This window comes from Podarcis tiliguerta (assembly GCF_965153285.1).
Source record: "Podarcis tiliguerta genome assembly, chromosome: 4".
Taxonomy (NCBI): Eukaryota; Metazoa; Chordata; class Lepidosauria; order Squamata; family Lacertidae; genus Podarcis; species Podarcis tiliguerta.
The window spans coordinates 74,885,249-74,907,364 of record NC_139537.1 but is presented as its reverse complement, the minus strand read 5'-3'; the positions used below and the strand labels follow the sequence as shown (position 1 = coordinate 74,907,364).

At 40.9% G+C, this 22,116-nt stretch overlaps 1 protein-coding gene across 6 annotated transcripts in view; it reads right to left on the bottom strand.

Moving 5' to 3' along the window:
* The window catches only part of SLC5A7 (solute carrier family 5 member 7), a 33,144-nt gene extending 11,229 nt beyond the window's left edge, over window positions 1-21,915 (bottom strand). Inside the window, exons 1-5 of one of the 6 annotated variants that reach the window (XM_083437880.1) lie at window positions 21,792-21,910; window positions 16,132-16,214; window positions 9,888-10,115; window positions 4,749-4,862; window positions 2,985-3,140 (exon numbers count right to left, since the gene is read on the bottom strand). In XM_083437880.1, the coding sequence (XP_083294006.1) occupies window positions 2,985-3,140; window positions 4,749-4,862; window positions 9,888-10,065 (448 nt within the window). In that variant the 5' untranslated portion in view covers window positions 10,066-10,115; window positions 16,132-16,214; window positions 21,792-21,910. Of the gene's footprint in view, window positions 1-2,984; window positions 3,141-4,748; window positions 4,863-9,887; window positions 10,116-10,796; window positions 11,215-11,273; window positions 12,995-16,131; window positions 16,215-21,791 lie in introns of those variants that run through there. The other 5 variants (XR_014510445.1, XM_083437881.1, XM_083437879.1 and 2 more) reach the window with 5 other exon arrangements.
* Window positions 21,916-22,116: the final 201 nt, after the last annotated feature.

Here is a 22,116-nt window from a genome sequence, read left to right as displayed (position 1 = left end):
TACTTTTTGTGCATTCTGCAATTTTGTTCATTCTGCAACTATGTCTTTTCAGAAGTCTGAGGTACACGATTTCTTAATAAAAAAAAGTGGTTGCTTCTTGAGAATATATCCACATGGTATTTTCTCAAAACTACCACTGCCAAGTTGCTCTTCCACATGACAGAGTGTTTCAAAGTCTCCACTGGCTATCATTAGAAGCATTCAGCGCTGGTGTGAAAATTCTGTAGGCCACGCAGGAGAACTGCGCGAGGCACTATCACCACAAACTATCTTGTTTGAAAGAGGGACACCTGCATGTAGAGTTGTGAGAAGAAAACACAGAAAAAAAGGAAGAAGAAAGATCTGGCGAACCCTGAGCTCTGTGACAACAAAACTCTCCAAACTTGCACAAAGTCATTATGAGGCAAAAGTGTTTAACGCATGCTGACATATTTTACTCAAACTTTAAAGGCAGCTCCAGTGTCTGAGATAAAATGCTAAAGGCATACCTAGAGGGGTAGGCTCTGATCTGCTTTGGGGTTGTAAGTCAAAAGTCTGGGCCAGATTAAACTAAATAGTTGTGCAAGTGGGAGTTAGTCCCTCTGCTTTCCTCCCTTTTCCTCACCTCCATCAGCTCTCTCTCTCTCTCTCTCTCTCTCTCTCTCTCTCTCTCTCTCTGGTCAGCTCTCAGAGCAGTGCATTTGGGGTGGGGGAAGAGGGGAGATCATTCCATCAGAAATAGAATCCAAACACCCACCCACAGGATCTCTTGAGTTGTGATCTGATAACTAGATTTAGAATTTTAAAAAGTCTAGCCACCCAGAAGAGATCTTTTCCTATGACATTCAATCATGTTATATGGCAGCTGCACCTCCTATAGCCTCTCTTTGATGGAGAGTCTTCACATGACAACTTGCTGTTCACTTTCTTTGGCACTATACAGTCATGCACACTATGGCTCAATTTCACTGCACTGAATTGCTATGCACTTGATGGCTTGCCACTGAATAGTGGGGTTACCTGACCCCACTTAAAATGTTGCATTTTAGGTGATCTGTCAGTTCTATCTGTGGTGTTAAATCTGTCTTTCTGAGCGTTCATGATCACACATGCATGAGTGAACCAGCACTAAGTGGATCGGAAGGACCAACCAACTTATACTTGAGAATGTTGCTCTCCAAGGTCCTATCTCGGAGTTGATTTCAGCCATGCATTGTGTTGCCTTAACGCTCATAACTGATATATTCCACCTAGCTCCTAGTCTGCAAGTTGCCCTTTTATGAGCCTACCAGGTTGAAAGGCATTCACAGTCCACGCTTTCTCGTTGTGAAACCACAGAAAACCTTTATTAAGTTTGAGCTGAGCTGTGTGGTTTTTTTTTAATAAAAAGAACACATTTTAAATTCCCTGAAAGTTGTTTAAGCCACTCAGCTTCCATCACCTCAGCATGCAGTTATTCTCAGACTCTTGAGCACTTGCAATAAAATTATGGTTAAAAAGTTCCCCATTGATTTCCAGCTAATCAGAGCACAGTTGGAAATAAGGCTGATTATTTTATTTTTAAAAGAGTGCAACACCAAACAACTTTATATGTGCAGTTGATGTGTGTGTGTGTGTGTGTGTGTGTGCGCGCTTTTTAAAGTAGCAAAAGTTGCAAAGGTCACTTACAGTAATTCATCTGAAGGGTTTCCCCCCATGCTAGAAGAGTTATCAAACTTGGTTCTTGCAACAGAATGAAAAACATTCAGATACAAAATTCCACCAGGGACTGAAATTCAGCGATTTCATACTAAAAACTCTAGATAATAATTTTGTACATGAAGTTTCAATGGAAAGCATCATGCAATTTCCATTACTACCGGTTGAAAAAAGATATTTTTCACATGTTAGAGAAGTGCAAACACACATGATAAAAACACACTCTCCCACACTCTTTATACAAAATACGAAAGGCAGACATAGCACATACACAGGTTTATGTGTGCACAGACAATGCTTTAGGTATGTAGTAGTCATACCCCATGTTAACTCTTTCATATGTGGGACATGCCACTAGCTCCTCTACCAACCAAACCGGATCCTAGATTTTTAAGGGTGCAATCCTACACATACTTATCTGGTAGTAAGTTCTATTTAACTCATTGGGCCTTATTTCTGAGTAGATCTGTATAGGATTGCATTGCACATCATTAGTTCAGATTAAAAGATATACAGTGGTACCTCTGGTTATGAACTTAATTCGTTCCGGAGGTCCGTTCTTAACCTGCCACCGCATGATTTCTGTTCTCATCCTGAGGTAAAGTTCTTAACCTGAGTAATTTCCGAGTTAGTGGAGTCTGTAACCCGAAGTGTCTGTGAACCGAGGTACCACTGTATGTATTCTGCATTATTTGATCAGTCCCAGTTCTTTGCACGCAGCAGAATTATTTAAAAAAAAAAATTCCCATGAAATCTTCTATGGTAATCAAAGTACAATAACCAAACACTAGTAATGAAAGATATCATTGCTGTGTTTTGAGCTCTTCACAACAAAGGCTGAATTGCTAAAAATCAACAAGAGCATTTTCAATTGCAATGTAATCTCTTTAATATTAAAACAAGTTGGGTAGCTAAAGCCTTTCATGATGAATCTTCTCAAATGTTACTATAAATAATAATGGTTCTTTTTTGCAGTCAGTTTTCTGATAAACAAGTATCACCACATGGCCAGGATCACATGATTTTATGGTGAGCATTTGGGTTTAGCTATACATTTCTCTATGCCAGTGTACTTCAGGCTTGAGTTCCAGATATTACTATACTTCAGCTCCCATTGTGCCCAGCCAGCTTAGCCAAACATCAGGGATGAGGGAGTTGTATTCCAACAACATCTAAAGACCCAAAGCTGAAGACCACTGCTCTATACCACATGGATTGTTAGCATTTGTATTGATGGCTTTTCAATAGTTGTCCTGGAGCCACTGGTTGGATTTCTCGGCTCCATGCTATGACATAGTATTCCTTACCTAATGCAGAAAAGATGGCTGCAGCCCAGAACATTTCCCCCATTACGGCAGGTATGAAGATAAGCCCTCCCATTCGTTTTCCATAAATTTGCTGAAAGGGGTCCAACATTGTCACATAGCCTTTGGAACGCATGGGCTTTGCAAAAAACAAGCCACCTGAAGCAACAAACATGAGAAAGACAATAGACATGAATAATAGCAAGTGATCTCAGACATGCCTGGTTCCATGTAAGCCCCATCTCCAGTAATCAATCAAAATCTGTGGTTCTGCACTATTTTAATATATTTTTCCATTTAATAGAAGACCTCAGATATTCAGCGGACCAGTAGTGGTGTCTTGGGGTTGCAGTGCTCACCTGACCTCCTGACAGCTGAGTCACTGCTGGGAGGAGAGGGAAAGGGATGGATTCGCAGGAAGGTCAGTGGGGTGCAAATGGACTGGTGGAGCCAGGCCAGTGCATTTGCACCACACTCATCTCCCCACTGCCTTGCCCCATCCCCCTCCATTCTGGTAAGTGGTGGTGATTCAGCAAAGGGGACCGTGAGCTTTTGATTATAAGTACCACCTTGAACATATGGGCATGTTTCACAACCATACATAGGCAGATGATTCCTGTTCTTGTCTCGGAGAGAAAACATCGTGTTCACACAGGGGGAAGTGAATGTATCGACTACAAATTACTTTTCATCTAGATGAGAAGAAGGAAAATCCCTCTCATATTCAAGACTCTGGAACAGTTCCTTCCTTAAGGGCCATTGATACAGACCTGAATGAAGTAAATCACTGCACCATTCAAATTCAGATTATGCCCAATTGCATTCTGTCTCAGGATGCAAGCAAAAACGTTAACTTTGTGAAGTGCTGAAAGCATTGAAAAGATTTTGGATTCTCATGAATTCCTTAGTTTGGTGGAGGCAACCAAATAACGATGATGGTGCTTAGCAGTTTTGATGGGCTGTTACATTACTAAGCTTGTGAGTAACATAACTGGTGTCTAAGCACAGACTAGGGCTTTCCCTCTACCCATCATAAACTGTCCAATGCACCATTACTAATTACTGCCAAAGAAATGGCAATCTGGTCATGGGGTTGGCTCTTGTTGCTGGCAGCCTTACTCATCATCACAAAGGTGTACTGAAAAAAAGTACACATCGCAGAGAATACCTATGACAATTGCATTAAAGCTCCCTTCCTCTCCAAGACCCTTACAATGTGTTCTTAAAGAAGACAAGAACAAAGTTGCAGAATATACCTGCAATATAACAGCAGCCTTGTTTAAGAACACATTGCAAGGGTCTTGCTATTACATTATTGCTGTCTTATAGTGCAACAAAAACCGGTCAAAAATAAACCAAAACATTTGTGGCATGACAAGTTACAGGATTTCAGCAGGAAGTTATGAGATTATGCTCTGATTCAGGTTGAAGAAGTGTGACTGCCCCAAACAGTGTTAAAAGTGGGAATGAGTCTTACTGTCCCAATAACATCATGAGCAGGAAATCATCAAGAATGCACAAGTAAACTGATGTCTGGAGAGGCCCCATCTCTTACTGCAGGCCAGTTAAACATAGGTCCCATGTCATGTCTCAAATGCTGAGTCCCTCCTGCCCATTTCCCAGAAATATGTCTTAATGAAAAGAGGAACAAGGAGACAGTCAGTCTTCTAGCTGGTGGACTCAGTGAAACAATTCATCTTAGCTTAAGCTTTAACTATACTGTTTCAATTAAACTTGACATTGGCTTGGGTCATAACTCCAGCTTACCTACGACAAGGCTAAGTGCATATCCGATGGGTGCCTGGGCCCAGGCCAGCCCATAGCCTGGTACATACACAGCCTCCGCTGTCCCGTTTATGTAACCACCTCCAACCCAGGTGGCTGAAGAAATGGAGATAAGCGTTAAAGCATGTCATAGACAGAAAAAAGAGAAACAACATCCTTTATTTGTGCATCAAACATAGAATTGTAGTGAGGAAGAAAAATCACATCTCGGCTAGAGAATTCATAGTAGATTTACAGCACAGACTCAACCACATCTACTAAGACATCAGTTCTATTGAATTCAGCAAGGTTTACTCGCAGGTAAGTGGCTTGGTACTGCAGCCTTAGCTACTCTACAGAACTAGAGATAACAGAGAGAGAGAGAGAGAGAGAGAAGTAAACTGTAATAATCTAGTACACCCACCCATGTGTTAATCCTGACGTCATTTGCTATTTTATTTCAGATGCATGGCTGAATTAAGCTTTGGCTTTACTCATATGTTTTGCCTGTACACACAGAGGAAATGGCAGCATCTGTGATGTAGCTCTCTCCTGAGCAGCTAATGAGTTGATTCTCAGTGGCGTCTCCATCAAATGGGGGTGGGGGTGGGGGATGTTGAATGCTCATAGGCAGCTCACAGACAGAACAGATATGTTATTGTTATGAGTTTGGTGGGGGAGGAGTAGACTGTATGCTGAGATCCTTTGCCTGGGTCTCCTTCTAGTTCTTGGAATAGCCAGGCTAGCTTCCTGATGAGGTGATTGCCTGGGTGATGGGCCATTAGGGGGAACAAAGGAAGTGGAACTGTGTGAGATGGCAAATGGGTGGGCGCCCTCCCCCAACTTGTGGGTAGTTAGAAAGACAAAGCCACAGTTGAAAGCAGAGTGTAGAGTGATGTAAGCTAGAAGCAAAGCCTGACGTAGTATAACATCATAATATAATGTGGCTAGCTATTCTTCCTGTGATCTCGCTGAAGGCAATTGCTGGTCTATCATCAGACTGCACACCACCACCTAGTTCCTGACTCACTGCGGGATAAAATCCCCACAGACTGAAAGCGTTCATCCAGTACCATGTTTCTGGTGGTTTCATGATGGATAACAGACATAAACAGAGGTTGTGTGAAGCATGTATCCCAACACTAATTCTGTACATGCTCCCCACAATGGAAGAGTTGCAAGGGGCAAATAATAGCAAAACTCATGTTGCTATCTGCTCTGCTGGTGGTCATGGTGGAGAAGCTTGTTGTGTACTTAGCATAGTTGCCTGTCAAGAAAATGCAATGGGATGGCACAGATGGTCAATGCCGCTAAAAATCTTTTGTGTGTGTGATAGATATATGGGTAGGTTCTTAATCTTCTTTATTATGTGAAGCACAGACATGATCTGCTGAGTGATTTTGCCAATTACCAAAGCGCAGAACTGCTGACTCTTCAGGTTGATTTCATTTTATCAGTATTCAGTTCATATCTGAGGTGTTTGGGGGTTGTTGCTTTTTTAAAATCCACTAAAGAACACCATCACTTAGGGTGATGCCTTATTAAGTAATACTCAGATTAGACAGCATCAAATTAGTGGATTTGTTACATGAGTAGATTGATTTCAGTGTCTTCACTCTGAGTATGACTAACCTCAGAATTCACCCCATGACTTTATTGTTATCTATTCAACAGTAGGATTATCAAATACCAGACCCGCTTTACAGCCAATTTCAATACTTTGCCAAAAACATTCCTGTCAGTGTGAATGACTCCCAAGTGACTTTCAGACAAATTTACTCATCCCTCCCACAATCCATGCACTAAGATTATTCCATCTCCCTTAAGCAGTGCTGAACTGCATGCTTACCTCAGAGACTCTGAATAGAGCCCGGGTTTTCTACAAGCCTATCGTTACAGATAGATATTGCCAGAGGCATGCAGCTGTTATCATTATGCCATATAGAGATTCATTGTATATTGTTGTAGTAGTTATTTACAATTCTACCTCACTCTTCCTCACAAGAAGCCCAGTTCAGCAAACATAAAACAAAACCCTTACACCCGCCATTGGTGTTTGGGGTATAAACTTAGCAAATAGAAAAAGGTATCTGAATCTGGAGCTGTCTTTCATCTGGTTTTAAGAGCATTTGCTAGGGCGACAAATGGCAGAGTTTTGATTTTAATATCAAGGCGGTCCCTCCCCTGGTAATCGTAACTCGGGATATTTTAAAACTAGGAAATCTTATGTTGAAATTCAGTCAACAAAAGGGAAGAAAAGACGTAACAACACAAAAGGGTATGTAATGAAGGAGAGAAGGAAACAGACTGCAATCTTCTGCCTCTTCAAGTCCCGTTTAACACAGAGAGTTGGCTCCAATGCCAGTCTCCTCCTCAGAGCCCTACCCATTGACATTAAAGGACATGACTAATTTAGGTACATTCATTTCAAAGGTCTACTCTGAATATATTAGTTGGATATAACCCTGTGAGACTTACTTCAGAGTAAACACATAGGGTTGTATTGTTATTGATTACAGTCCATGGGGTCTATTGTGGATCAGCTTCTGGCTTGTGGGGCAAATAGAATACAACAATCTAAGAACAAGCTTGTTGACTATCTTGGGTGCGTAGACAAAATGTGTAGCTGAATTGTAGACAAAAGTATGCATTTGTATTTTATTCGAATGCAATCAATTCCAAACTCAGGAAGTTCATTTATTTTGGAGATGAGATTTTAACTCTTTTTTTAATACTAGGAAAAATGATTATATATGCGGTGCTAGTTAAATGTGTTTTGTTATTCCTTGCGTCTATATCTGTTTAAATATGTTGTTTCTTCTTAGTCCTGCCAGTAGGATTTGTTTGCATTTTATGAACAGACACATTTAGCTTTGAATTCTTTTCTAAAATTTAGGTGTTTTGCATTCCTATTTGTCTTATAGGTATCATTGAACACATTTTGCCACTTTCTAAATATTTATTAACATCACTAATCACAGTAGACAGCTGGTGTTTCTCCTGACGAAACTGCCTGCAAAATTCTCATCATTTTCCCGGCTGGCAATCAGTTCTGTTGACAGAACTGCATCTAGTTTCCTTTGAAATGTTAGAACCTTTTATTCCTGGCTGACAAAACACAGATCAGCAAACATCCCCCTGAATGCTATTTTACAATTTGCACACTAAAAATCAGTGCATAATTACTTACACTGCAAAAGTATAAATGCTAGCAGAATCGGGAATTATAACCCTACCAAATATTCTCTTTTCTTTACATGGTGTATGAGTGGGTTCTCTAATGTGGCAGCTGTAGACACCCTGGAAACCTTAGAAATTCCCATGGCATACACCAAGGTCCTCTTCCCTCCCAATTTTTTTTAAAAATTAAAGTTATCCAGGGGAGGTTTTTAGTTGTGGAAGCATGGTCTGTTTTTTCTGGTCTGTGTTTCTTTCATTTGTGAGGCATGTGTGTGTATGTTTTGCCAATTTGAGGTGTTGTTTTTCAAAGTATCACCACTTTTTCTTCTGTGAAACGGGTATTTTGTGGTGTTCACAACTGTTTCTTAGATTTTAAAATGTGTCCCTGGACCTAAAAAGGCTGGCAATCCCGGGTCCATGGCTCCAGAATCTAACCTTTTAGACAAAGAGTCTTGTGACTCTCCACTTCATCAGTGCTAATGCCAAAATAAATTGATTAGCCTTCAAGACTCCTTGTTTTTGCTTCCACAGACTACTGTGGCCGCCACTCTGGAATTTTTGTTCACAATAGGCAGCCTTTCAAATCATGAGCAATAATTACACCTTGAAGTAAAAGGAGAATAAAGGCTCCAATTCTTTAATCAAAATGGTGGAAGAAGGCAGACTTTTTCTTGCTTAACTGATATACTATTTCCCCTCCCCAGTTACAAATCTGAACCCCAACCCAGCCTGTATTTGAATGAAAATTTCAATGAAATCAACAGGAACTCATTCGTTCAACAAAGTTATGCACTTATTTGCAAATTAGTGCTGGACAAGTTTAATCGTAAACCTGAAATTGACTGCACAAAGAAGGGAAGAAAACACTGAAAGAATAATTAAATTTGGAACTGAAATGGTTTTTCTTTTGAATGAATTATCTTGTTTCTGAAGCAAAGCCCTTCATAACAAGTAGAGTGGGGACATTTCAGATCTCATGCCATTTTGCACCAATCTGAAATGTCACTTTGGCAATTCTTGTAACTGAAGGCCCAGCCACAAACATTTTAAACATTTTGGTGCATGATGACTCACCGTTCGGCTCCTTTGCCCTCTCTGATGATGTCATCATGGAGTCAACGCGGTCTGACATTGTGTATAGGAAAGTAGACGTGTATATTGACCCATCTTTTTCTTCTGATATCTATGCAACATGAAGGCTGCAATCCTATGTGACTCACTTGGGACTAAGTCCCATGACACAGAGTCAGACTTACTTCTGAGTAAACATGTACCAGATTGAACTGCATGAACTACTTAGCTACGTTGGCTTAACTGAAAATATCTTCCCTAAGTTGCTTTGACGATCAGCATGTGAGATCCCAAATTACAGTATGTGGTTAAATTATAATAAGGCTGGCCCAGTGAAATTCTTTGTGAAGTGCTACTGTAGTTGATGGCTACGTTTGGTTTAGATTTAACTTGGTGCAACTACAATGGCATCTGTAGCATGATATTTTGATCCTTCCCTATATGCAACATGATTGTCCTATTCCTTGCAACATTCAGAAGCTATATACATATGATGCATGCCGCGTTAATAAACTGCTCTGGCTCCTGTTGGATATTGTGAAGGTAACAGGAGATGCGACTCATTCATTAGCTAGTTTTTATAACAAACAACAAGGGGGGAATATTCTATAAATCATGGTTATATCGACCTGTTCATACTGCATTATTCAGTAAGCCCAGTGGGGTGCATTTTCCAGTGGTGAAAAGAAAGCACACAAGAGTACAGTTCTCAGTGTGACTACTCAGAAGCAACTGGTTGAAGCCTTCCTGTCAGAACTATTTATGTGGCATGCAATTTTACTGGCAGCTAAGCAGCACCGTGAAGTTGTGCCTTTGCACGGCGTACATTTAAATTCATGTCAGAGGAAGGATGTAGACACTTGAATAACAGGTAAAAAGAGAGGAACATACCCGTCATGGTAAATCCACCAACCAGCAAGCCAATATCTCTTCCGCCAACTATAATAGCTTCCCTACGATCTCCATCACTACCGCTGTTTTTGGTTTTCCATGCAGCCCATATTCCAACAAAGAGGATAGCCAGGTAGAACACAATGATAGCAATCAGTCCCGCCACATGAAAAGCCATGTTGAAGCCTCTTGACACTTCTCTGGATTGCTATTTCATTAACATGAGAGCTAGACAAAAGGTAATAACATATTATGCATATCAGTTGTACATGGCAAAAAACCTCAACAACCCTGAGTCCATATCAGAAAATAACATGATTGTCTTATCCTACAGTTCATCCTGATGTGATTATGCTACTTCAGATGTAACCTGTTTTATGTTTCAGATAATCCACACACATTTCCTAAACATTGTAACATCTCCAAACAAATATTTCAATCTAAAAATCAAAGTGTCGGCTAGAAACTTGGTTGAAACAAAGTCACTTTATTTAAATCTTTCTTATAGATGATAAAACCGAAATGTCAGTTCAAAATCAAAGAATTCTCCATAAACCTCAAGAATATGAAAAAAGCAGCTTAAAATAGTATACAATGGTGAGCACATTTACTTTTTTGGTTAAAAAAAGAGCCAACGCTTCCTTAACCAAAAACCAGTATCACAAAACAATTAAATTATTGCTCAAAGAATGAAGGTCAGAAATGAAGTTATTTCTGCCACTTTTGCAAGCTTAGCTCTCATTTTCATAAGAATAACATCTCTCTCCCTTGAAAAGGTCTGCCTCAAGTTTGCCGTTAAAAGAAACTCATCACTAGAAGATTTAAAGTGTGAATAGAATCCAACAAAATCAATAGCTCACATGAACGAATGACAGAAAAGAGTAGAACTATTATCAACAGTTGATGAACCTTAGTCTGTCTCTCCCCATTCCTTCAGAATTTACTTTTGCTTTCACAGCTAACCTACATTTAACATGGAATCGAAAAGTGCGTTTTTGATCAAAACAAGAATGTCCATGAAAGGTTTTCTGTGTGACATAAATATTTAAGTCTCCGTAAGAATCAGAGTAAAGTATGATCCAATTAGCTGACATAAGCAGGGGCATCCAAGCAGGGCTTGGTAATTCCTTTCCCTCCACCCCATCATTAGTGACTATTTCCTTAGAAATTGTTGATCAGCTTCTAAAGTTTGAGCAAAAGCAGGTTGCCGGAGGTGACATTTGAGTTTACACAGCCAATTTCTAAACTCCCAGACTAGCGTCAGTAACAAGTTAGATTTATTGGATTACTCACAACCCTTGCAAAAACAGGCATTGTTCCCGGCACAACTATCACCTCCTCCCAACTCCCCCTCTTTTGTTTCACTTATCCTCACCCCCAATTCACCTCTTTTCCCAGCAGATATCCTCTTCTCCCTTCTTCCTCTGCGTTCTGCCTCTACTTTCCCTTGATCTGGCATCAAGCAGCTCAATCCCAGCACCTTCTGTTCACCCACAGAGGCAGAGTGTGAGAAGCAGCTTTCCCTTTCTTTAAAGGGACAGGCACAATTGCAAAGAGCTCCAGTCCTACGAGAATTTCAGGCTGGTCTGTACACATCCAGGGTCCTGTGTAGCACAGAAGGGAAGCCAGACATCTTCCTTTCCCTAAGAGGCTGAATTTCCTCACTTTTGGGGAACTGGTGCCTTCCCTTCTATTTCACCCCGTTCCCAATGGTTCTGTGAGACTACAGCTATGGAGGCAGTCAGAGCATCAGCCATCCTCAGTGGGAGAATTACCTAGGGCTCCACTCTCAAGGGAGAAGCAATTCTTTCAGGAGGTGATCAGGAACAGCCAAACAGAAGGCCCTTGGCCTGGATTAACCCACTACCCAGCCCACTGCCACAGATGCTGTTTCCCTTCTTCTCCCCCTCCTATTGAACCTATGCTCGTTTGGGGGCCTGCGTGTGGTTATTGGATTAAAAGAGGCGATTCCATTATAAAGGAGTGGGGTGCGGAGACTGCATCCGTCAGAGCTGGGACAAACACGTCACAGGGCAAATGGGGGCTGTGGGGCAGAGATGACTCAACAGAGCGTGATCTGCTACGTGGGGGAGAGAATGAAGAGAAGAGTGGAAAAAGACAATGAGTGTGGGACTGGAACATGAGACAAAATGCCAAGGGGTGAGTTTTAGGGTCCAAGACTGAGCAATCAGGAAAGGGAGACTTTGTCAGCAGTAGAAGTCCCCCCCCCCCCTCTCTCTCTGTGTGTGTGTATTTGTGTGTTTGTAACATTGTTCGAAAACATTCAAGCGGCTTAAGTAAAATGATTAGGTTTATTAGATTTTTATCCTGACTTGCCTCCACAAAAAGGAAAGAGTGCTCATATTACTTTTGCTGAATTCAGGAATTTTAACATCACTGTGGGGATTCTCTATTTTCCCCGTAACTTGGCTGTCACAGTGTTTTGCCATAAAATTGCAAAATCTGTGGCAAACCATCTCCTATAATTTCCTTTCATTCTCAAAGAATCTATTTCATTTGCCAATATGACCCAGTCAAAGCTTGAATATTTACTCCCATTGTACGAGATAGCAGCTGTGCAGGAGTGTAGGCGCAGAACCAGGGAGTAAGTCCCGTTGAGCATAGCAGGACTTAGTTTTGAGTAAATACGTATGAGGTTAAAGAGCCCTTTTAAATTTTGTACTTATTGGTGATACAGGTGAGCACTGTTCACCAACTTCCATGCGGGGACCATTGTGGGCCATTTGCCCATGGTCATCTTCTGAAATGAAAGTTGGTTAAATGAGATTTGGCAGTCTAACAACATCCAGAGGGACACAGGTTCCCCATCCCTGCTTTAAGATAGTAAATAGCTCCAGATGGAGCTAAGTATTAGTGACCCCATCATAAAATGAGTGCTTCTACTATCCCAGATTGTTTGGGCATCTTTCTCTGGGTTGTTAGTGTGGGAGATTAACACAGCCAAACATAACAGTACATATTCAGCAGTAAGAAAGGGGTTAAGGATCACAAAGTTCTGTATTGGTAGAGAAGACTCAGATAGGTCGTGAGTTCTCACCTTTGGGGAGGGAGGAAGCAAAGGTTGTTTCCTGTTCCTCTCTCTCTATCTCCCCCCTCCCTCTTTGAACCATGTAACTTAGCAGATGCCTGAGGCTGAGGCTCCAAACCTCTGTATTTCATAACCAAGAATACCTTACCAATGTTGTTTCTGCTGTAGCATTCAATGATGCATGGGTGAGACCACTGATTACTGTAAGTAAAGCATTTAAACTTACTTAAGGTTGTAGTCTGTTCACTTTGAGATGGGTAGAGGTGGGGAAGCACATTATCAGTGCTTAACACTAGGATATTTACAGGTCTAACAACCTATATTTCCCACACTTTGCAAACGTTGCACGTATTTCTGTTTTAAACACTACTGGGGTCTGTTTTGGCTAAAGAGTGAGTCGAGCCCCACATTATTTAATTCAGGCAGTCAGCTTTTCTTTTCTTTTACTTTTGTAGTTTCCCACACAAGTGGGATTTCAGAATTAACTGGCATCCCCCAGTTATTTCCCAAAAGTTAGATCCTTATATATGAATATCTGTCCATGGCTCAGGCTTCTGATTTCTAACCCTTCATTTTCCTGTCTGCAGTCCTTGCTTGTGCAAGGGACACTGCTGATCAGGCTTTAGGCAGGAAGAGGAAGGTCTACAGTGGGAGGGGTGGGCAATCATGAAGATTGTGTGGAGTATGGGCAGAGGAAGCCCATGTCTCACGCGGTTGAATTGTACCTAGTCAGCTCTTAAGAGTGCTCAGATCCAGGCTGCCTGGACAATGGCAGTTTTCAGGTGCAAGGGCACATTATCCAGGCACTTGGCTCGAGATAAACAGAACAAACAAGAATAATACTGCAAGAAGTTGTATTGCACTTGTTTTCTTTATTGCCATACTAGCCTGAAATCCTAGGGGCATTTTTGTGGATACAAGTTTCCACTGAAATCAGTGAAATCTGCTCAAGTTTGCATGCACAGGACTGGCTGCATAGATATGAAATGACAAAAGTATATATAGCTTCTTGATTACAGCTTCTTGGTTTACATTTCACAGACATTTGTTTTCCCTTATTAAAATTGTGCACTTGTATTGCACACAGGCGTTCTCACAGCGGCTTACAAAACTAGCTTAAAAATTCAAATGACAAATTCTGCAAAATCCTGTATGTCGCCCTGTTCCTTACCTGCCATATTAACAAAAGTCTATGTGGCTTTTTAAATAGGATCTTTCAGGTGAGACATTCAGCACATTCAGCTTATTGACTTCTTTGAACAGAACTGACATCTGAATAAGTGCCCTCAGAAGAACATCCCTTGCAAACTTCAATTCCTTTATGGTGCAGGCTGTTATGCACCCTTAAGTGATGGAACAGATATCTTTCCAGGGGAGTAGACCAACATTTTTCATTTTTAAATAAGGCTATGTAACATGGAAAAAGAGTGAAAATATACACAATGAAGGTATGTGGCAGGTGTTTTGGGTTCACCCCCTCCCTTGCAAGTATTCTGATAAGTTATCCTACACAAAACAGGCTTAAGCAAAGTACTCTAGTGTGCTTTCATGGAGTAGAAGACTATTACCCAAATGAAAGAAGCAACTAAACTGTCTCATTTGCTCTCTGTGAGTTTATGACCAAGAACCTCATCACTATGATATATAGACTCCCTGGGACTCCAAGAGCACACAAGCCCATCCACATCTTCCCTCAAAGCAATCAGTGACTGCTGATTTCTTTCAGAAAGATTTTCCATTTCCATGCCTTCCTCTTCCCCTCCCCCCTCAATTCCAGGCAGGTGGTTTGTCTAATCAATGGCCGGATAATTTCTTTGGGGACTCTGTAGTTGCTTAAAGAAATTGTACTGGGACACTCAAGATGAATGACATCCTGGAAGCCGCAATTTTAGTCTGCGGCCTTAGTTCTGTATGTATGTATGCTTTCTGATAATTCTGCTGTAAAGCATTTCTTAAACTAAGCATCTGCCACCCAAAAAGTTCGTAAACCTGGCTTTAATGGGAAAGTCCATGCTAACCGAAAGCCCTGTTTTCAATTTGATTACACGTAGTTTGCCATTCCTTGTTTTATATTGTTTTAGTATTTTTAGCGTATGTTGCTCTGATCTCCTTCTGGAGGAAAAGTAGGCTATACTTGATAACAAATACAATAATAAGACTGAGATGCTTTACTTTAGCCATGGTGATTGGCTGTGCAGAGAGACTGATCTTTGTTAGTATGCTCTGCACACTTTAGAACTAAGCCACAAACTCCCCCAAAGCATAGTTAAGAAGGAGCTAGGGTACTAACAATAATTAGCCAAGTCTCCTAACCTCTGCTACAGGTTCACCTGTCACTTATCTGAAGGGAGAAACCCCTGTTCTAGGCTTGACATCTCACAATCTGGATCCTGGACACACCCTTTCACTGTTTACTCCTTCACTAAAGTAGTAGATGAGCTCTACTGCAGCTCTTCTTCCCTATCCACTCCGTGGTCCTGTCATTGGATCCTTTCCTCACCTGCTGTGGTCAACAGATTTCAGGGTGTGCTACGCAGCAGATGAGGGAAGGAGCAGGAGAAAGCATTGCAAATGGTGAGAGGAGCTATAGCCATTTTGTCTTGTCCTAAATGAGAGATTAAAAAGAGTTGTGCTTGACCATCTTGGGTTGTGGAGTGGAAACGTTATCCTTTCCACATTCAGTCCAATTGGAGTAGGGCGAGATGAGAGGCTCCTTGTAGTGTTAAGCAAACAGTCCACCCAGCCAGCTGAAGGAAGGACAGAACTGGAATTAGAAGGGGACCAGCCCCTTCCCTTTGCCTTTTGTGACTGACCCAAAATTGATGCTAACATATGTCTGGGCTAAAATTGCAAGGAGGGCTTGTGAAGGATTTTATGATGGCCTTCCCTCTCCCCTCATCATTTGATCATCATCATTGTGGGACAAATGGATGGTGCAGCCATTTTACCATTTTAGCGTATGATATTCCTGCATTGCAGGGGGTTGGACTAGATGATCCTCAGGGTCCCTTCCAACTCTACAGTACTATGTTTGCCTTGCCCAAAGGCCTCAACTCTTTACATGACAGCTGTGATGCACAGGGCCTCATCATGGGAGCCCAGTTACCTCACTGACATGCCACTCCTCACCTCACAGAAAGCCTAAGGCCAACAGCCCAAACTTTGTTTGGCACATCTTTATAGATTTTTTCATACCTGTTATCCAGTACTGTTCGCTGACCGTGCCCAAAGCATATCCGGATAATACTTCAGAGGGCCTGCATACATACACCTGTGTGCTGGATAGAGGAGAATAAAGAACCATATACAGTGGTACCTTGGTTTAAGAACAGCTTAGTTTATGAGCAACTTGGATTAAGAACACTGGAAACCCGGAAGTAGGTGTTTTGGTTTGTGAACTTTGCCTTGGAATAAGAACATGTTTCCCTGCCTGTTGAGTGTGTTCCATTTATAAATTGAGTTCCCCGCTGCTATGGGAAAGCATGCCTTGGTTTAAGAACGCTTTGGTTTAAGAACGGACTTCCAGAATGGATTAAGTTCGTAAACCAAGGCCCCACTGTATAGAGAGAACAGATTTGCCTATTTAGTTTGTACAGGGAGGAGAAACATGTGGATTCATAACATGGATCTTCAATATTTAATTTGGACCTGGTTCACTCAGCTTTTCCAGGTCTACTCCACTTGTATTCATTTTTGACGCTGTAGACAGAAGTGCCCATAAAGAAGTGAGACAGAAAGGCCATAAATTAGTCTATTTTCACAAAGCTGCTTTTTAGTACAGTGGTGCTTCTACAGATTTATTAGGAGGTTGTCGCAGCCTCTGCTTTTATAACTTTAAACAAATTACACAGAGACTCTATGCTTCCCCTCTTCCACCCCCCAGCCCGGAAAGCTTTTTACAAAACCATATTTCAAAAGTGGTTCATAATTTATTATGTATACACTGGAGCTATGCAAGCGACACAGTTGTTAGACCTAATGAGAAAACATGAGAGGCCTTGTGCGATTCAAATAGATGACATAAAACCTACAAGAACCTGAAATCCTTTCAGCTAATGTTCAAGGAAGCCTCACAAAGTCAAAGTCAAATCATGCTTCTTATTCCATTCTTTACTCATGCCAGGGCTGCCTATATTCAGCATGGGGGCTAATTCTATCAATTTTTACTGACAGAAACCCCTCACAACCAGAGTCTCACAAGGGCCCTCTCCTTTCTGTTACTCATGCTCTATAGGGTTAGGGAACCTTTGGTTACCCAGCTGTTGTTGTTGCCCTTCAGATCCCATCAGCTCCAGCCAGTGTGGTCAAGTGTCATGGATGATGGGAGCTGAGATCCAGCTATGCCAGGAGGACCACAGGTTCCCCACTCCTGTCCCAGAAGAAACCCTTTCTTCAACTTGGTCTCTGCACTGCTTATCCATTTAGAAGCAAGATTAGGGCCCCCCAAAAATAATCTATTTTAGAAAATGGCAGATATTTCTGGGTGTCTAATTTCCATTTCATACCTGCTGAATTTTATTTCTTTTGCCCTTTCCTGAAAGCACTCAGTGTAATTGGCCAGGGTCATTTAGGTAGCCAATTGCACAACTCTTGGGTGCCATTTTGTTTTCTGCATCTAGGTCACACGTGCTCTAGATCTATAATAAGGTAGTCACTCCTTACTCTGTGAATGTTAGTCTTGCCCCTCTACATTTACATGTATTAGAATATTTTTTGTATTTAGAATCTTTATATTGTTCAATTATTTTTCATGTATTTATTGAACTTGTTGTTATGAATGAATGAATTCCATTTTTAACCCACCTTTCACCATCAGGTGTCATGGTGGGGTACAACAACTTAAAATTCAATATTAAAACAAATTACAGTCACATGACTTGTTTTTGTTTTCTTGATATTATGTTGATATGGAGATTTTATTTATACATTTTGATGATGTGCTACTGTCAGATGGTTTGAGATCAACACTGTTGATGGAAAAGCTATTTACAAATATTGGATGTCTGGAGCATGCGTGGACTATGCCTGTCTTGAACAACTTTGAAAACAATGTCCTTTTCCATCAGCATTTTTTTCAACCCCACCGTGATTAGTATTTGGTAGTGTTGCCAGTGTGTAGATAACATTGCTTTGGGATCATATTCTGCCCATGGATCTAGACCTTCCCTAGACCTTTGAGGAAAAATATGCTGATTTTGTGAATTTCCCTTTTTGCTTTATTCTTGCCTTTTCTGTTAAAAACAAAAGCTTGTACATCAGATTACAAAATCTGGCCTTTCGAGATATCACAAGTTTATGTTACAAAAAGGGATATGACAGGCACACAACAATGAAGTCACAAAAGTGGAGAAAAGAAGGAGAATGACCAAGATGCAAGTGAAGGCTGGATACATTGGGTTGGGTCCAGTCCAAGTTGTTCACACTTGGTTCCCATTAACACCAGTGAGATGAGTTAAACCGTAACTAACATTTTGCATTGATTTTGGCAGGACTTGGGTGCAATTAACTTAGTCTGGATTCTACCTATTTACAGCGCAATCCTCTACATGCCTACTTAGAAGTAGTCCCACTAAATTAAATGGTAAATAGGTATAGGATTGCAGCTACAATATATCTGAAATGTGACTACTACAACATCCAAGGACTAATCTTCCCAAAGCTACTCAACCATTTTGATTCCTTTTGTAATTTTTAAAAATACCATATTCATATTATGGCTCAATTCAGATAAAAGATATGCAGCTGAGGTTCCCCAGAAGTGCCTGTGCAATTGGATGTAATATGTTTATGTAATATACCTAATTTGTTTTCCAGTAGGTGCAAACAACACTATTCGTCTTTTCTGCTTATTATCTGCTGGAGATATACAAAGCACACAGCTAATCAGCACCATGGACAGAGAGCAAAGTGCCCCATGCATTTACTTTTGAAGCTTTTAAACTGGATTTGTGAGATCTGCTTTTTTTTTGGGGGGGGGGGGAGTCTTCAACAGAAAATATTAAAACGAATTGTGCTTCAAAGCCTGTGTTCCTGGACTCCAACTCCCATCACTCCCAAACAACATGTTCAGTGGTTAGGGGTGATAGACATTGTAGTACAACATCTGGGGGGCTACGGGTTAGCCATCCCATTCTATAAGTGAGTCTCACTTTAATAAGAGACCCTCTTCATAGAATGATTCTATTAAAGCAACCTTCCTCAACTTGATGCTGTGAGGATGTTTTGGACCACAACTCCCATCAGCCTCAGCCATCATGGCCAATAATCAGGGGTGATGGGTGTCATAGTCCAAAACATCTGGAGGACACCACGTTGGAAAGTCTGTGTAAAGAATTATTAAAACAGCAATCTTATATACACAAGCCTGGGAGCGAGACTGCCTATTTTGGGGATCAGAAAGACATTATCCAGTACTCTCAAAGGGGTTGTGAGAGGATAGCATTTGTCAAAGAAGGGTTTGTGCCCTTAGTTTTCCTTCAGATTATTTTTTTTTAAAAAAACCAACTTGGTTGTTTTTATAACAGAACACACCCCTTTGCTTTCCTTTTGTTTCCCTGGGCCTGTCATTCTTGGTGACAAAGGGTAGGAAAGTGGAGAAAAAGATGAGCCCCACATTGAAATTCTTGTTTCCCCATCTCCCTTTGCTGCCTCAAAAAATTAGAGAACATGAAGAAGAGCCATAGCTCAGTGGTAAAGCCTCTGCTTTGCATGTGGAGAGTCTCAGAAAGACTGTCTGGGCCATATCTGATGCTGTAATTCCACCGGTGCAACAGCCTTCTGTCACCTCCAGAACCTTTGCACAAAGTCATCTCTGGAGGGCTGGGGACCAGAGCAGACTTGGAAGATGTATGAAGGGAGGAGAGGAAACAGAAGTCCCATTGTATTAGTGGAACCCTGCTGGCGCAGCAATTGATACAACTCTGTGTCTGAAATCCTGGGAAGCCAATGCCAGTTAGTGTAGACAATATTTTGTCTATTTGGTTCAGAATTTATAAACATCCTTACATTCAGAGAATATATGAATGGTGTACAGAAACAGAACATAAAACTCTATAGAGATAATAAATCAGTGTTAAAGCATAAACCTTATCAAGAATTAAGAACAGTGACAATAAAATAGACTAATTTGGGAAGGCTTAAGAGACATAGTGGAGCAATTGTCTGGTGTAATATAAGGCAGCTTCGTGTTTTCATATATTCCTATGCTCTTTCATTTCAGCCCCCTGAATGTTTTGTTTTTTAATTCTTTTGCTGTCCTTTTAGATTTCATAACAAATGCTGCAACCGGACTCAACTAAACCATTGTGCATCCATGTATTATCAATATATCAAATGTTGGGATGCAAAAATAAGAAACAACCCCTCACTCTAAAAAGAAAATAAACAAATTTGATCCATAATCTCAAGAATGTTTTAAAGAGGGCTAGGATATGTCAGTTGACTTTTTCTCTGCCAAAATCTGACAACGACTCGTCTGTTACATGCTCTCCCCCCCCCCGCCCTTCCTCACATCAATCTTTCATGCAGCAACACAAAAGGAAATATAGCCAAGCATGTTAAATGACCTGAGGAAATATGGAGAGCAAAACAGGATAATTTCACAGGGTCTATGAAAAGACAGAAAAACTATGCTATGAAAGCAATTGAGCAAACAGCAACAAAAACAAAATGGTAAACATGGATGGAAACTTGCCCAGAACTCAGCTAGCCACCTGAAATTTGTTTGTCCAGATGACAATAATCAGGGCACCTGTTCCATCAAAATTCCAATCAAAGCTATGAACTTGTATGAATTATAGAAGCACAAACAATACTGCAATGTGAGTGCTATCTTGACAGTTCTTTTTTAATGGCTTCAAAGTCATCCTCATCCCAACTGAGGAAGGGAGCACCTCTCACAGACAGAGAGTGACAGAGACACACAGAGAGGCTGTGTACACATAAAGCACATATAAGTAGATACCAATCCAGGTCTGTGGAAATCCATGTGTTCTTCCAACCTCAATTTGGGCAGCTAAGTTAGTTTTGCTATCTTTTACAGGATGATTACTTTAGGGCATATCATTTGATTGCCACCTATTCATAAAAACCTAATGACCAATTACAATTCTGTTATCAAACCCTGAATTTTCTCCACTTTCTTGCACAGGTATAATCATGTACTCTTGGACTCTGCTTTTTTCTGACAGAGGGGAAAGTAGTTTCCCCCCATGGGTGCAGACATTATAATGTTGCATGCTTGATATTAAAACTGTCAATTTTCTTTATTTGCAGCAAAGTAAGAAGTGGTATATTCTCTTTCATGTTTGCATTGATGTGATTCCCATCAGTTTACTGCCAAGCAAGCCAAATGAAGCAGAGCAGAGTTGTGCAAACATTTTATTCATTGAGCTGGAATATTTTTTTTTTAAAAAAAAATGTATGCAGAATTATTTCAATGCCTAGCTTTCTTGAAATACCTTTAAAGTAATTCCTTCAGGATGTCTGCCAACTTCTGCGTATAAGCTATTGATTGTTATTGTTCCTGTTTGCTCAGTTTTGATAGGAATGGAACTCTGGGATCCTGAGAGAAAAACTCCTGTCAAGCACGGATAATACTTCATGCATTTGATTAACTAAACTCTAGTCCAGGAAAGCTTATGCCTCAATAAATGTTATTAGTTAGCTGTTTCAGCTAATTCTGAGAATGTTACTCAGATTGCAGCTTTTACACAGTGTCACAACTTTCCTATAAGTTCTGAGCCCAGCTTATTATCTGCGGACAACCTTCAACTCCATGTGAACAGTTACAAGAGAGCTGACTATGATAACAGGCCTTTTTGACACCTGAGGTAAACAACAAAATGGCGCCTCACCAAGCCAGAGAAGAAGGATTGAGTGAAGATCTGTATCAGGAACAAAGGGGCGGGGAGCATAAAAATCTACATCGAGAGCAAGTGTGGAAGAAGACCAGCAGTGCCTCCTATCTGCCAACAGGCCACTGTGGCGGTTAATTTTTAAATCTGACCTCCAAGGAGAGCACTTCAACTGTCGCTACCACCACTGAAGCAGGCGATGCATTCCTTGAAGGCCTAATCTTCTGCCTCTGTGGATCCTGCCACCTGAGGCAGTCACCTCACCTTGCCTCATGGTTCAGCGAGGAGTTCCTCAGTTCATCATTCAAGATACTCCGTTCTATTT